This window comes from Eptatretus burgeri, chromosome 13 (genome assembly GCF_056783735.1).
Source record: "Eptatretus burgeri isolate ZD-2024b chromosome 13, Ebu_testis_v1, whole genome shotgun sequence".
Classification (NCBI taxonomy): domain Eukaryota; kingdom Metazoa; phylum Chordata; class Myxini; order Myxiniformes; family Myxinidae; genus Eptatretus; species Eptatretus burgeri.
Window position 1 is genome coordinate 31,316,194 of NC_140973.1, and position 16,280 is coordinate 31,332,473.

A 16,280-nucleotide genomic window follows, 5' to 3' on the forward strand; every position below is an offset into this window, starting at 1 on the left:
TGAGACCATAAATATTAACAATCTGCTTGATGACACCCTGTCACCATTGGGCATTTTTTCGAATACGCATAAAACCAAGATTGCCGCCATTGTTCTATTGAATATACTATAATTAAGATATCTCGGCTTCTAGAAGGGATTTTAAAACAATCTAAAATGGTTTAACGGGGCTTTAAGACATTAGCAACCCAATGGAATGACTTTTATTATGATTTGACAACTCCTTCATTTGCATAAATCCAAGATGGCCGCCGTCAAACCTCTCTGGAGACCGGTTTAATGCACCACATTGTGGATGCAATTTTGGATACATTTTAAATGATTTGTTTTAGTGTTTTGAAAAAATAGAGGTCCCATATAATACATCTTATATTACAATTTAAATATACTAGCAATACCTGTGCACATGCACGGGATAGCAGTACAACATAGCTGGTAGCAGACGACAGACCGTACACGGGGAATGACAAAAATACGCATTGTGCAAAATGCAAGTGGTACTATGGAACACCAAGACTTCCCAAACATTGTCGGCATGTCCGCTAAGTGCCACAGCAATTTCATGGGGATCGTGTGACGGCGAGCCGAGTTTTTAGTGTGCAAGCTTGGTATTATAATAGAGATTAGCTTCTTTTGCATATTCCAATATGGCCGTTGTCAATCTGTTACCATTTTGCTGTACTTTTGAATGACATGCTTGATTGATCTAAAAGGTGACAATATCATTGAACACCTTCAATATAATATTAGTAGTTTGTCATTGACACATATGTTAGAATATATTTAAGCTGACAGACACCAGGTCATAAAGTAAACTAATTTCAGATATCCATTATATAGAATAAAGTGACTGAAAAGTCATAATGTTCTAGTAGTGTCTCTGCTGAGCAAGCCATGGCACATAAAGAAATCGTTCACATTTCTTCTCCTTTAACTGCTGTGATATTAGAGTTTATAGTACATGACATTGTACACAGTTATCAACATGATGTTCCTCTCATTTGTCTGTGTTGACATTAATACCTTTATGTCTAATTGTCATCGTGGTCATCTGCATCAGAGGCTACATCACATTTAGTCAGTTCGTTATGACAGTCCTCAGCATGACATCCGCAAAATACTGTTGTGGATTTCCGCCCGCCGGCGTGCGAACGATCGCGTTTAACCAATAGCGGCCGCTTCGCCCACCGAACGGACAATCCAGTCGCGGCTTTCCGGATCAACGCCCAAAACCAGCCACGGGTGTGTTTTTAACCACACCACAACATTGTCCGTACTCTACCCCCGCGCTACAGGGTCCGATCGCCAAATCTTCGATTTACCTAATTAATCACGCGGGTAGGTTCCCGAGAGATTGTACCTCAACAGGGCCGCTTGGAAACGAGCCGCTGAAGCAGCTCGCTTCGTTTTGGGATAACCGAGCGGGGTATTATCGCGCAGCCCCGTTGGACCCGATCACTTTATCGGCTATTTAACAACCAACTATATTCCGAGTGCAGAACGGCAGTTCAATTAGGGAAAAGGACGCAACGAACAGGTTTACATTTAAACAAGCACATTTATTTCACAACCAAACATGCACGTATACGGTCAAAGATGCGGTTATGCTGTCATGCATGCAAACAATGCACATATTCAATCATGCAATGAATGGGGGTAGAGACAAGACGCGAGCAAGACAAAGAGCTACCACCGTCTATTTATTATGTACACACTTATACAATTTTACTTACGGACATGGCGCCACAGCATTCATGCAAAGAAACAAAGGAAAAACCCCAGGACAGACGAGGGGTAGACTGGACCTCTTGGGGTCTTTATAAACATGGAGCCATGTAGAGAGCAAAGGCTCCGAGAGACCGGGCTGGCTACCTTCTCCCTCGTGGTGACTTGCTGGGGCGACCCTCGACATACCCTCTCCAACGACCCACGGTAAGGCACGGTACGGCAGGCTGCGCGCCTTGGCTCCGCTGCGCTCCTCTCTCTCCAGCTCCCTACCGCAGCTCCACACACACTGCCCACAACTCCGACACGACACTCTTTTCTCCTTTCCACACACCTCCACAACCTCCAGCAGTGACCTCTCCTCTCGACTTGCGTTCAGCGCACCCTTTTATCTCCACAGCGCCTCGCCGCTCCCTTTCGCCCCCCCCCCTCTTCCAGCACGCGCGCGAAGCTTCCAGAAGTAGGGCGTTTTCCTCGCCGAATCGGGGCCTTTCCCATTCTTTTTCTTTCTCCGGGCGTCTTTTCCACACGTGTTTGTCGTTGGGGGGGGGAGGGGTGAGGCCGTCGTCCGTTCTTCTCCAATGAATGCCAGGCTTCTCGCAACCGTGCTGAAGTGGAAATGCGGTGGTGGTGTGGTTGGCGTTATGGTGGCGTGGCTGGCGTTTTGTGGTGATCTTGATGGTGGTGTGGCTGGCATTTGTGGTGGTCGTGAGGGTGGTGTGGCTGGCGTTTGTGGTGGTCGTGAGGGTGGTGTGGTTGGGCGGTGGTGGTTAAGGTGGTTGTTGTGAAGGTGGCTGTTCGTTGTCCGTGGGGATGTTGGCGGTTGACGAGAAGGTGGTTGTGGTGATTGTGGTTGTTGTGGTTGGTGGCGCTTTGTGGTGGTAATAATGGCGGTTGGTCCAAAATAACGATAGTGAAAGAAAAACGGCTAACAAAGATTCACAGCCCGGTTACACAAATAATTCCCTTGGACATCAGTGGGGAAATCTATCTGAACACACACTTATCGATATAACTGATCTAAGGACCTATATGGTGCTCTACGAATTTCCACAGCCATAACAATACTGTGCACGGTAGTTTACCGCTCACACATCCACATCTTCCTGATTTGCAAGGTCTTTCACTTTCACAAGAGCAGCGAATCAGTTTCAGAATCTCTTATGAAGCAAGGGACACATCTTCATGTAATCGATTTAGGCAACATAGTCTTGGAACTGTCATCACGAACGTATCCATGTTCTGTTGGATCTAGCGAGGGAGGGTCTAGATCCAAAGCGCGTTTCCATACAGCTGCCTGCAGGTGTGCCCGTTTGACATTTTCCAGAAGTGCTTCTGTTGTGGGAGATGGAGACCAGGTTTGGTGTGGCTGTGGTGCCCTCTCCAACCTTTGTGGCCCATGACTTCTTCCTTGCCTCAGACATACTGCTACAGTCCTTGTGTCCATAGCATGCAGCCACAAACTTGGATGCCTGTCTTGTTATATCTGGTAACAATGCATGAATGTCACCCAAAAGTGACAAGGAGTAGCCTTCTCGCAGTACTTTCAGTCCCGTGACTTTACCAATCCCGAAAAAGCATGCACATGTATCACAACCCGATCGGGCGTGCATAGACAACAGTCCATCTACTTTGCTCTGCTGTTGTTTAACAGTAGCTTGTATGTCAATAACGGTTCTACCATGAATCGGCGATTCCATGATCATGTGACTGGTTAACTGTCGCTCAAAGTAGTGGTGAAGCAGAAGGATGAAGACATCGGTGTCATCTGCAATCACTGACACGCCTACTTGACATTCAGTCGCAACTGTTACTGCTTGTTGAACAATGATGCAGTCTGCCTCTTCATGAGATGTAGACATGTCTTCCTGGTGGATCACCACTCCCCCATAACTTATTTCAACAGGTGTGTTATTACTGCTAGTGATGACAAGTTTGTGGGTCATTGTGTAGTCTCGATGGAAGGTAGTGTCTCTGGTCAGCTCTTCACAGATAATTTCCATTGGCTGTGATTTATTTTCTGACACTGTCAGGGCAACTTTCTGTGGGGGTAGAGGTGTATCTAGAGCCAGTCAATGTACTCTGCTTGCTTCTGTTGTTCTATTGCATCTGGTCGTACTCTTGGTACTGAAATCCTGGTACCTGTCAAACACGAGATAGACATTGCTTGAAGTAAGTTTATGTTGGATGTACTGTTTGAAGTTCACAACAAAGTCGCGGACTGTCCCATTCGCTGGCCAGTGTATCACCCAGAGGACAGCTGAACCATCTGGCACCCTACATTTGTCTTTGGGTAATACGATTCTTGATGACGTCTCAACTTGTAGTTGCTTCTTCAACTGTGCCTTAGCCTTTCCCGTTCTCATGTCACCCGAGTCGTTGAACATCGATGTAGGCACCGGGGATAGCTCATACGATAGTAATGTCTTGATGTCTATTGTGTCACGGCAGCTAGCCTGGAGTCTTATGACTCGTGAAAAGAGAAGGGTGGTATTGAACAACTTTGCTGTACCAATATTCACATGCTTCTTTGTTACTTGCATTGTCACAGTCTTCTTTGAAATGGGATTGTAGAAGCCATCTGGCCAAGAACCCTCAAATTCTTCCATTTGTTTGGTCCCAATGGCCAAAGTCTTATCCACGTTCACTGAAACAGGTGCCACTCGACCACTGACAATGTTCACTATCTTGTCTGCTTCGTTGCTGGTGGACAGAGGATCGATGCTCCGATCTAACTTTTGACGAATGGTTGCCCTGTCAGCTGCGTCTGCTGCAATCCTTGATTTCTGCTCCTCTTTGTGGGTGTCCTGTCTTGCTGCATGATCTGGGTCACTCATACGGGCAATGCCTTCAACCAGCTTGCTTCGAATGTGGAGACCAAGTGCCCATGTCTTCAGAGTAGTCTGGCAGCCAAATGGGATTTTAGGGGTATACCTGGAAGTGGAGTACAGTATACACAATTTTTTTTGGTTGATTTAGGTCACTGAGCCCAAAATAATAATTAGATAACGTGGTGACGTGAAACCGGTCTCCCGAGAGGTTTGATGGCGGCCATCTTGGATTTATGCAAATGAAGGAGTTGTCAAATCATAATAAAAGTTATTCTATTAGGTTCCTAATGTCTTAAAGCCCCGTTAAACCATTTTAGATTGTTTTAAGATCCCTTCTAGAAGCCGAGATATCATAATTATAGTATACTCAATAGAACAATGGCGGCAATCTTGGTTTTATGCAAATTAGAAAAATGCCCAAAGGTAACAGGGTGTCATCAAGCGGATTCTTATTACTTATGGACTCGGTGACCCAAATCAACCCAAAAACATTGTATATACTCCACTTCCAGGTTAAGCTAGTTGGCTGCTGGACTAATTAGTGTCCTTGTAATTCATGTGAAAGCACACTGATGTTTCTTGTCCTGTGATATAGTGTATGTACAAGCTCCTCCACGAGCTTCACCTGTCAAGAAAATATCGAAAAAGGCCAACGCACCGTGTGATATTAAACATCTGTAAGTGAATGCGAGTGTATGGGACAGCCAGCTTAAACTCCCCTCCAAGGAATGGCGTACTCATGAAGTCAACACCCGGTATGTAAAGCACTAAAAAAGGTTTAGTCAGGAAACAATAAAATGAAAGTATAAATTTGGTAGAATGGAAAACTAGTGTTAGTGATGGCTACACTTTTATTACATGAAAAAATTGCCCTCTGATGGCAGATTTTTTTTTTTTGGTATACCTTGTTGAGGCTCGTATGAGAGCAAACACACAGCGCACAGCAAGGGGGGGGGGGCATGAGACGAGAGGGGTGGGAGTGGGAAGGACAAAACAGTGGGGAACAGAGACATTAGGAGATCTGTGGAAGGGAGAGGGATGGGGCAGGGAACATGGGGAACACAAGATGGACATTACAGGGACTCTCAGGAAGGAAAGCAGGAAATTTGAAGGGGGTGGGCTTGGGGTGGATTAACGGGGGTAGAAAAGATTGAGGATTTGGATGGGGGAAGATAAGAGGTGGTGGGGAACAGCTGTTTTGAAAGCCTGGAGGGAAGAATGGGAGAGAATAGAGTGAGGAAGTTTATTCCAAAGGCGGGGAAAAAGAGGAATGAAAGAGTGAAGATGAGCAGTGATTCGTGATTTTGGTAGTTTTACCAGAAGGGGGTTGTTGGAGGACCTTGGGCGCCCTGCGGAAATGTGGTGAGGACAAATCGCAGAGAGAGCAGGGGGGGGCGAGACTGGAGAGGAGATGGTAGAATACAGAAAGACCACCGACCTGCCTGCGGTGAGAGAGTGAGAGGCCCAAAGACTCAGCCTCATCGTGTGAGATGCCAATGATCCGAAATTCGATTGGAGATACTTTACACGATGGAGGATTCCCAGTCGGCGACTGGCTTTGGAGGCCAGGTTTGAAATGTGGCTTTCCCAGGAAAGATCATAGCAGATCGTGAGACCCAGAAGCTTGAAAGAAAGGACTTCTTCCAGAGGTTTGTTGAGAAACTGGATGGGGGGGGGGTTTCTAAACGGTCCTTTCAGAGAGACATAGTGAGAGTGTGAGATTTGTCCGGATTGAAAGACATGTTCCACGTGTTGGACCAGTTTGTGATTTTACCCAGATCTGCAGTGAGCGAAGAAGCTGCTGCTTGCCGGTCTGAGGGATGACAGATGGTACAGCAGAGGGTGGAGTCATCAGCAAAGAGATAAAGAGGATTTTCCAGAGTCGGAGAGATCATTGTTGAAAACCATAAAAAGAACAGGGCCCAGAACGCTACATTGAGGAACTCCAGCCTGGACAGGAAGAGGGGATGAAAGAACTCCATTTATCGCCACACGTTGACTGAGACAGAAGAGGAAGTCTGCGAGCCATGAGTGGAGATGGCCTTGGATACCATGGGAAGAGAGTTTGGTGAGCAGGGCAGGGTGCGAAACCATGTCAAAAGCATGCAATCTGTCTCGGGATATGGCTCTGATTTCATGTCCATGTTCAGAAGCAGCATATCCAGGGTAGAGTGACCTGGTCTGAAATGAAGTTGATGATCGGAAATCAGGCCATTGGAGAAGAGGAAGGATTTAATGTCTGAAGCGATGATGGATTCCATAACCTTGCTCATGATTGGGAGAAGGCTGATTGGCCTGTAGTTGCAAGGATCTGTTTTTGCACCTTTTTTATGCAGGGCAGTAATGTTTGCTAATTTCCAAGCAGGTGGCAGATGACCTTGAGCAAATGAGAGGGTGAATAGAACAGAGAGAGGGTGAGCAAGAGCAGAAGAGCAGGTTTTGAGGACACGTGGGCTGATGCCATCTGGACTGGTTGCAGAACCTGAGTCGAGGATTGATCGAAAGCCCTCCACCTTGTCAGGAGAAAAGGACACAGAGTTCAAGGACAGCTGGGTGCGACTGGGTAAGGTGGGTCGAGGAAGCAATGGGTTTTGGACACAAGATTTCAATGCAAACACCGAGTTTAGACATTCAGCCTTTTCACGTGCGGTATCAGCAGTGTGGCCATGTGAGGTAAGGGAGGGGATGGAGGGGGAACATACACCAAAAACAGATTTGATTAGACACCACCAGGATTTGGAGGAGTGAGAGAGGTTTGAAAGTTCAGACTTGCGCTTAGAAAGATGTTGTTTTCTGGCTCTCCAGAAGGTAGACACACACTTGTTCCGAGCTTTATGGAAGGAACTGAGATTACCCTCAGTTGGGTTTGCCTTCCATGAGGCAAACGCAAGTTGTTTCAGGATAACTGCCTCGTTACAAGCTTCAGTAAACCAAGGGTGGGAGGAAGGGTAGGACAACTGATGACGAGAGGGGATAAATCTGTGCATGAGGGAGAGCAAGTTTCTTTGAAAGAATTTCCAGGATGAGTTGATGTTGGAGAAAGTAGCGATAGGAGACCAGTCTATAAGTTTGAACGCTGCTTGAAGACCCTGCCAGTCGGCTGGAGTGAAATGCTAGACTCGATGCCACTGAGGTGGTTCTCTGATCAGAGCCAGAGAGATGTCCACTTTGACAAGGACGTGGACAGAAGAACCGATTGGAGCAGAGAAAGAGCAGCAGATATTGTCAGGGAAATTTATCAAAATCAGATCCAGAAGAGATGGAGTACCATTGGTTGAGATTCGAGTCGGGAAATTGACCGATCGAGTCAGTTCCAATGAGTCGCAGAAAGCTTTTGCTGAAGTGCCATGACAGGTGAGAGAGGTACCCACACCTAGCCAACTGGCGTGATGACAATTGAAGTCACCACATACGAGGAAGAGAGAGTTTGGATGAGAAAATAGAAGTTGGTCCATGTTTTCGGATGGTGAGGTGTAGATGGAGTCATCACTGTTTGGTGGACGGTACAGTACACATATAAAGATGAGGTGGGGGTGGACGGGAAGCCGTAGCCAGAGGTATTCCTGGGGGTGTGGGGAGTGAGGGCAGTGCATGGAGAGTGAGGAATAGAGTCTTTGATGAAGAGAGCAACTCCTCCACCATGACGAGGCTCAGGTCTGTCATACCGGAGGAGGAGTAACCAGGGATAGTATAGGCATTTTAGCAGAAATTTTGGTCAACCTCCCACAAATTGCAACAAAAGCAAACTCAACAGATTTTGGTTCCTGAATATGTCCTCAGTGACAGAAAAAAGTCCTAAGGAATCCTGCGGGGGGCGGGGAAAGTCCTGAAATCATGGAAATCCAATATGGCTGCCACCCGGCTTCGGGGAAAATGAGAAAATTGTAAAGATTGATATTTTAATATGTAAATATATGTTTTAGTTTGTTTCTAAACAAACATCGGCTCGTTCTAGTTATGGTCAGTATATTGATATACAAGAATAATTATTAAAAAAAGTGAAATGTATTGAGGGTAAAATAAAAAAATTACAGCTTTTTTGTCCAAAAAGTCTATTTTTTTCCCGAAATAATATTTTGACTTGAGAAAGTTTGTTCATATAAGAACATATGTATCCCCAGGCATACATACTATACATTTCCAGATACAGGGACATTAGTACTATCCTCTGGTGAAAGAATTAACACACAATATTAATTTTTATTGAATTTATTTCCATTTGCCTACCCCGAACCCCTTAATTTGAAATATGTGCACTTTGTGCGTATTCGGTCCAAACAAAGGATAAACGCCTGGCTATAGCTAATACATTAATAGGATTAAGACAAATTCTGATTTTAAATACCATAGCTATGTTTATTTGTTAATATAACATTGTCAGTTCAAACTTTAAAAAAATTATACGAATTCTGGATTTTTATTTTCAGGCATGGAGGGACCTGAACGGTGTGCCATCTGCAAACAGGATGGAGGAGGCCCATCAGCTTCAACTCCAACAGAAAAGGGGTGTTCAGCCATCAACCAGGCCAGCAGCACAAGGAAAGACAGCATTCACACTGTACCTGGGGAAAGGGTGCGCATACACTGCCGGCATATATACTGCAACCCACATCAGATAGCCAAGGATACCAGGAAAGAAGAGTCAAAGGCCAGTACAAGCAGTGATAGTACTTAGGTCATCTGAGGAGGGGTTTTCTTTCAACACCGATTGCCTTTTCTGTGGTAGACCAGCCAAGTTTGGGAGGAAGCAGAAGACGCAGGATGTGGCTTCAAGTAAAGACAATTGAATTGAAGGACACGCTCCTGGCAATATGCCGCGAACGAGCCGATGTTTGGTCGGTCAGATGCTGTGAAGGCACGGATTCTGCATGTGCATGACTTGCACGCAGCAGATGCAGTTTACCACCAGACATGCAGTGTTAACTTTCGCACAAATAAACAGATACCAATAGCTCAGATGACGGACACCGAAGAATCCAAGAGGACAAAGCTTGGATGGCCTCGAGGCGATGAGAAGACAGTTGCATTCTTGCAAGTGGCAAGATATCTTGAGGAAAATGATGATGAGCAGATCACCATCAATTATCTCATGACCTCATGACACAGAAACTGGCAGGCACTAACCACGAAGCATACAGCTACACCCACATGAAGGCGAGGCTGTGGGAACACTTTGGCGACAGGATAATCCAAACTGTGATCAACGGCAAGCTGAACGTGGCCACCTTTTAGACAACAGCCAGGGCAGTGCTTCAGGAATATTACAACAACCAGCAGCAGGAAAAAGACACTACTGAAGAGAAAATCAAGCTTGTACAAGCCGCTGTCAAACTCATCAAAGAAGACATTAAAACCATTGAAACATCCCATGAAGTCTACCCATGTGGTGATGACCTGCAGTCGCAAGAGGCTGGCATTAAATACTTACCAGATACTCTGCTGGTACTGCTTGAAGGACTGTTTGTGGGAAAGAAAGATGGTGTTAAAGTGGCTTCAATTGGGCAAGCCATAGTGCAGGCAACGAGACCCAGAGTCTTACTGGCACCACTGCAGGTTTGGTTGGGTGTGCAGCTATATCACCACTTCGCATAACGATTTCTCATCGACTCCCTTCATCATCACGGGTTCTGCTGTTCATATGAAGAGGTGCATCAGTTGGAACGAAATGCTGCTCAGTCACAGGGAACAGACATCCCTAACCTGACAACAGAGTTTGTGCAGTATGCAGCTGACAATGTGGACCATAACATTCGCACACTGGATGGCCATGGCACATTCCATGGCATGGGGATGATTGCCGCCGTCACCCCTGGAACCAGATCAGGCCGGCCAATACCCAGGGCTAAGGTGACGTCTCGTGATGTCACAATGGTTGGAAGGGTGCAGATACGGTACCACAAGGAAGAAAGTCACAGGATGACAGCAGGGACGTACCAGAAACTTGTCAACCTAAAAGCCCAGAACTGCTCTGAAAATCTTGATGTTCTGTGGAAGATATCCATCTTGTTTGGGTCCCCCAGACCTGCATGGTCAGGAATGATGCAATTCATACACAAGGGTGACCACCCTGGCAAGGCGGCTATCATGTTTCTGCCCATGATAGACATGAACTCGAGTGACAGCACATGCATATACTCGACCCTGGTGTTTGTCAGTGAACATGCACGACGCCACGGTGTCACTCCAGTAATCACCTTTGATCAGCCCCTCTGGTGGAAGGCCCTCATGATCATCAACTCGGAGCCTATGGGAAGTGATCTGAAAGGGATTGTTCTACGCTTGGGCGGCTTCCATGCAGAGATGAGTTTCCTCGGATGTATTGGACACCTGATGGTGTTATCCGGGCTTCAAGAACTGATGGAGTTGATATATGCCCCCAATGCAGTGATTCATATGTTTAGTGGCAAGGCCATTGCCTGCGCAGTTCGCGCACACCTAATCCCATGACCTCTTCTTTTGTCGCAAGCCAAAGAAGAACACGAAGAAGCCTCGCATGTGGAACATCAAGGCTACAAAGAAAATGATTGGTACAGACATATGCAAGCACATACTGTTTCTACATGCAGTTCTTGGGTGCGACATGACATCTCGTCTTCATGGGATTGGAAAGTGAGCTTCCCTCAAAAAGTTCAAAGCAAACAACACATTCCGTGAGCAGACCAAGGTTTTTGCTACATATCCAGCTTCCGTATGTGATGTGGCAGATGCAGGAGAAAAAAAACATTGGTGATAATCTACAACGGAAAGTCAACCGACACCCTGGACACCCTCCGGTATCAGCGGTACTGGGACAAGGTGGCTTCGAGCTCCTCTCACGTGCAACCACAGATGTTACCACCAACATCAGAAGCAGCAAATTATCACAGCCTGCCCATGTATCTGCAAGTCCAAGAATAGAAGGGATGTGCAGATGAACTTCTTCCGACAGACTGGGGTTGGCAGAAGTGTGACGAGGGTTTTGTGCCACTTCAGACATCAATAGCTCCAGCTCCTGAAAATATGTTACGTGTCATTAGGTGCAACTGCCAGGCTGAATGTAGCACCATGAGATGCACATGAAAGAAGCACAACATTGAGTGCACTCCAGCTTGTGGAAACTTCAGGGGCTCTGGCTGCACAAACACTCCATGTGACAATGATGAGGATGATGACGACATTGTCGAGTTCTAACTTTAATACGCTTGATTTTTATCAACATGTATAGTAAGTTTATAATGGATGTAGTTTCTGAGTTTAATGGGAATTTTCATTTTCATTTTGAAACCTTCGTCGGGCAGATGTGATTTCCCCGAGTGGAATTGTGAATTTTGTCATGTTTCAATGATTTACATAATTACATTGTATTGCCATAGACTTGATTTCATCTTGTGTCTTCAACGTTTCTTTTTTTTTTGTCCAGGAGCCAAAATCAGTATCAGGTAAAAAAAAATGTTTTCGGGACAAGAAATTGACATTTTTGGACAAAAAAGCTATAATTTTTTATTTTACCCTCAATACATTTCACTTTTTAAAATAATTATTCTTGTATATCAATATACTGACCATAACTAGAAACAATTAGAATGCAGAAAAACATATATTTACATATTAAAATATCAATCTTTACAATTTTCTCATTTTCCCCGAATCCGGGTGGCGGCCATATTGGATTTCCATGATTTCAGGACTTTCCCCCCCCCCCGGAGGATCCCTTCAGACTTTTTTTCTGTCACTGAGGACATATGCAGGAATCAAAATCTGTTGAGTTTGCTTTTGTTGCAATTTGTGGGTGGTCATCCGACATTTTGCCTGTACTCGGAGAGATACTTGGGAGTCAGAGACGTCTTGAGGGAGGAAAGTTTCTGTTAGGCAGATTATGTCTGGTTTGTCAGTGGCAACCTGAATGGAATGATCTGAAAGGTTTGAGCAAAGGCCCCAGATATTTGAGATCCACACTGTTAATGAAGAGAGAGGGGAGGAGGCTTTGGGTGCAGGGGGTGGGGGAGGGGAGGGGGAGAGTAGGACAAGGGAGGAGGGGGGGTAGGTAAGGAGAGTTGTTGAAAGAGTGTGGGGGATTGCAGAATAGCTAGGGGAGGGGGCCGGATGCGGAGGAGAAAAGGCTCTGTGGTGCTGGGGGAAAGGGTGTACAAGAGAGGGGGCAGAAGGCAGTTGAGGATTTGAGGAGAGGTGGAGTGATGAGATGGAGGTGAGAGGGCAGTGGAAGGAAGCAGCTTTGTGGATGAGAGGGGGGGGCAACTTTGAGAAGGGTGAGTGAGGGGGGTGAATGGTGAGAGTTGAGGGAGAAAGGTGAGTGGGGAGTTTTTGAGAGAGGTGAGAGGGAGGCTTGGAGGGAGAAGAGTGGGATGGTTGCTTTGAGAGGGAGAAGTGAGAGTGGCGAGTTGGCATTGAAGTTGGAAAAAAAAATGGTTGAAGGAAAGTGAACACTTATAGCAAACTGGGGTTTTTAAAAGTTTTAGGTCAGAGATGCGATTAAACACATTTCTTGAGGGATGCAATAAAGGTGAATTCAGAGAATGGAGAGAAGAAACGCTGTAACAGTTGGATTTCTTTAGGCGGGGTATGAAGGAAAGGTCGAATTCAGAGTAGTCTGTTGAAATAGGAGAAGAGTAGTGTATTATGATACAGTAAAGAGTACCACACGTGTGAAAGAGGAAGATGAAGCATAAGAGATCGTTTTTATTCGTATTATTATTATTATTATTATTGTTTGAGAGAGTTTGCATCAGATTAGGTAATGGAAGTGTTTTAGAAAAAAATCGTGAGGTGAATGGTGAATTTGGATCGGTAAACGCAGGGGGTGGAAACAGATCACGTGGTTACGGGTGGTGTATAGTCAAAAGTGAAATTATTTATTTTAAATAAGGATTGCGTAACATTCGGAAAGAGAAGGTTGAAGTAAAATCGTGGAAGTGTGTGGTGAATTTGGAACTGTAAACGCAGTGTGAGGCTGCTGGGTCGATGAAAAGTACCAGGAAGAGTAGGGAGGCACGTGGTTACAGGAAGTGTATAGATCGAAAGGATACAAGGAAGATGAATATTTTTTTGATGTATTTTTGAAGAACAGGTAAGATTCGGGAATGGAAGGTTGTAGGAAGAAATCGTGAAGGTAATGGTGAGAGAGGGTCAGCTCAGTAGAATAAAGATGGTGTGCTGGCAGGAGGAAGAAGAAGAAGAAGGATGGGGACTCGTGAGTATGCAAGGAGAAAGGAAGTTTTTTTGGGGATTTAAGACAAGAAACAGAGTATTTAGTTGGGAGGGATGGGAGACGATGGGAAAGTGGGGAAAATAGGAATTGAACATAATCAGGAGAGAATACAAATAAACACGATTGTACACCGAGAGGGGAAGGATGGGTAGGCCTCAAGGGACCCGGTAAGACAAGGTCGACGAAAACTCACAAAATAGCACGATTTTTTTGAAACAAAACCGAACTAGGAACACACAGAAACATGTGGGTGAGAAAATAAACAGTTAAAACGGGACAGATAATGACCGGAAACTTCGCACGATTACATGGTGAATGTTATACATTGGACCGTTAGGTCATTACACTATTACAACTGAAAAACAAACTGTTGAAGTGGTGAAAAGAAGGAATTTGTGGAAATACAGTAATAAGGACTCACTGAGCTGGTGTACTTGGTGTTGGCTTAATGGTTAGGATGGTGGGCTTGGGATCCAGGGATCCTGCGTTAAAATCCCACTCAGCTGTTGAATTAACACCAGGTGGGGTTGAATCTGCCTGTCATCCTTCCAAGGTCAGCAAAATGAGTGCCAGCTTGCTGGTATCCTGTGTCGGAGTGGTGACCTGTCCAGGATTGTGTCCAATAGCCAAGGAGACTGCTTAGGCAGCACCAACGCTCTGCACAGAGTATGGTCCCAATGGATGGATGGATGAACTGATTCTTATCACACATATCACACATCGCTGGACTTGGTATTGCAATGCTGGTGTGCGGTTGCGGAGAAAGATTCAGATGAGATTTGTTTCCTGTATAGTCTGTGAGCGTCAGCTGCGGCTGTATGGACACGTGGCTCATTTTCCTGACGTTGATCCTTCTCACCAGATTCTCTCTGTGAAAGAGCCTCATGAGTGGAGGAGGCCAAGAGGCTGACCACGTGCCTCGTGGTTGCAGCAGGTTGATCAGCATCTCAAGGAGATGGTGATGGAGCCAGGCATCTGCATGGGCGATGGCCAGACCGAGGCCTCTGGAGTACCCATGGAAAGTGGACACAGCAATGCGTTGCTCTGGTGCTTGTTCCCATACCTGACCTAACCTGAGCTGGTGAGCATGAAGATCTGCCTTTGGAAAAGTAAGTGCCAGGTGTTTTTGTTATTTATCTTGTAAATAACATGGATGGAAAACCGTTTAAAAGAGCATGGCATGTACTAGGCAGTGCACGATCCATTTCATCAGTGGCTCTATAAAAAAAAGAAAAAAATCTGGGCAGAACTTTCACACCAAAATACCTTCACACACACACCTGGTGACTTCTTGCAAACCACTGGAAGAGGCTTTGAACAGGACTCGGTCATCCAACCTTCCCCAGCCACGAGATGCACACATGCCTGAGATTGCGCAGGTTCATCCGTAGCCCACCCAGTCATAGGCATATGCCAGTCATCCAGCCAACGGTAAGCACCAGCTGTCTGCAGGGAAACATGCACAGCGATGGTGCCTACAATGTGTAGCAATCAAGATGGAGTATTAAATATATGCATTAACCACTTTTTCTGACAAATTACGACAACTGTTAAATTTCACCATGTTCCTACCTCATATGCATTGAGACCAATCCAGAGGGCCCCACCTGCCCGTCGAGCGAGCAAGGACACGAAGGCATGCTCATATACACTGATCACACTTGCAATGTCAGAACCATTGCGTCGACAAGCTGCTCTCGCCTCAGCAAAGGGCCGTGGAGTTGGGTCGACCTGAAACATTGACTTACCAAATGGAACCAGCTCAGTCAGAGGAGTTGGTTGTGTAGGAGAGATGGTCGGATCTAAAAGATGAGATAACATTTTAATTATATATATATATATATATATATATATATATATATATATATATATATATATATATATATAATGACATTCGAGTAAGGGGATCGGAATTATCTAATGTTCACAAAAGAGTTAAGCTTGGAGTTTCGATAGGGTTCCAGCTACATATCACAGCATGGAACTTCTGAGAATATCTGGAGGAATCTGTACCATCACCATTGGAGTTCTGCTTCTTTCTTTATCTCAAATGGTGTAATTGAGCATTATTGGGTGGTCATTAGAGTACTCTTATTGTCGGGTTTTCCGTGTGTGTGTGTGTGTGTGTGTGCGTGTCTACAACGCGAGGCTCCACAGCACAAACCAGCAAACCGATTTCGATGAAACTTGGCAAACAGGTGCCATATGGTTGGGAGTGTGCACGTTTGAGTTTCGTTGCTAAGCAACCACCCATTGCTATGCAGCGGCCGAAAAACCGCGTACGGTATTTTCAATACTTGTCCTGCAGTTTTGAATGTGGAGAAACGAGACTTCGGAATTAAACACTTCGAGATATTTAAAAAAATTTACTCGAGACGATTTTTGATTTAGGTGTTATTTTTCAAATGGTAGTCCTTCAAAAATAGGGTGTCTATTTACCGTCATTTTTTTTTTGTTGTTTGTTTGTATGTAATGGACAGCTGTGGATGCCAGAGGAGTCAACCGATTTTGATGAAAAT

General features: G+C 45.3%; 1 protein-coding gene and 1 long non-coding RNA gene across 6 annotated transcripts in view; one reads left to right on the forward strand and one right to left on the reverse strand.

The window, feature by feature from the left end:
• The window catches only part of LOC147014182 (macrophage mannose receptor 1-like), a 99,300-nt gene that overhangs the window by 23,771 nt on the left and 59,249 nt on the right, over window positions 1-16,280 (reverse strand). For all 5 annotated transcript variants that reach the window (XM_085851939.1, XM_085851936.1, XM_085851937.1 and 2 more), the window contains 2 exons: window positions 15,334-15,563; window positions 15,042-15,207 (listed from right to left, as the gene is read on the reverse strand). In XM_085851939.1, coding sequence (XP_085708065.1) covers window positions 15,042-15,207; window positions 15,334-15,563 — 396 coding nt within the window. The remainder of the gene's footprint in view (window positions 1-15,041; window positions 15,208-15,333; window positions 15,564-16,280) is intronic.
• The window catches only part of LOC147014183 (uncharacterized), a 60,936-nt gene that overhangs the window by 23,110 nt on the left and 21,546 nt on the right, over window positions 1-16,280 (forward strand). The window contains exon 2 of the long non-coding RNA XR_015050676.1: window positions 14,624-14,870. This is a non-coding gene — a long non-coding RNA (uncharacterized LOC147014183). The remainder of the gene's footprint in view (window positions 1-14,623; window positions 14,871-16,280) is intronic.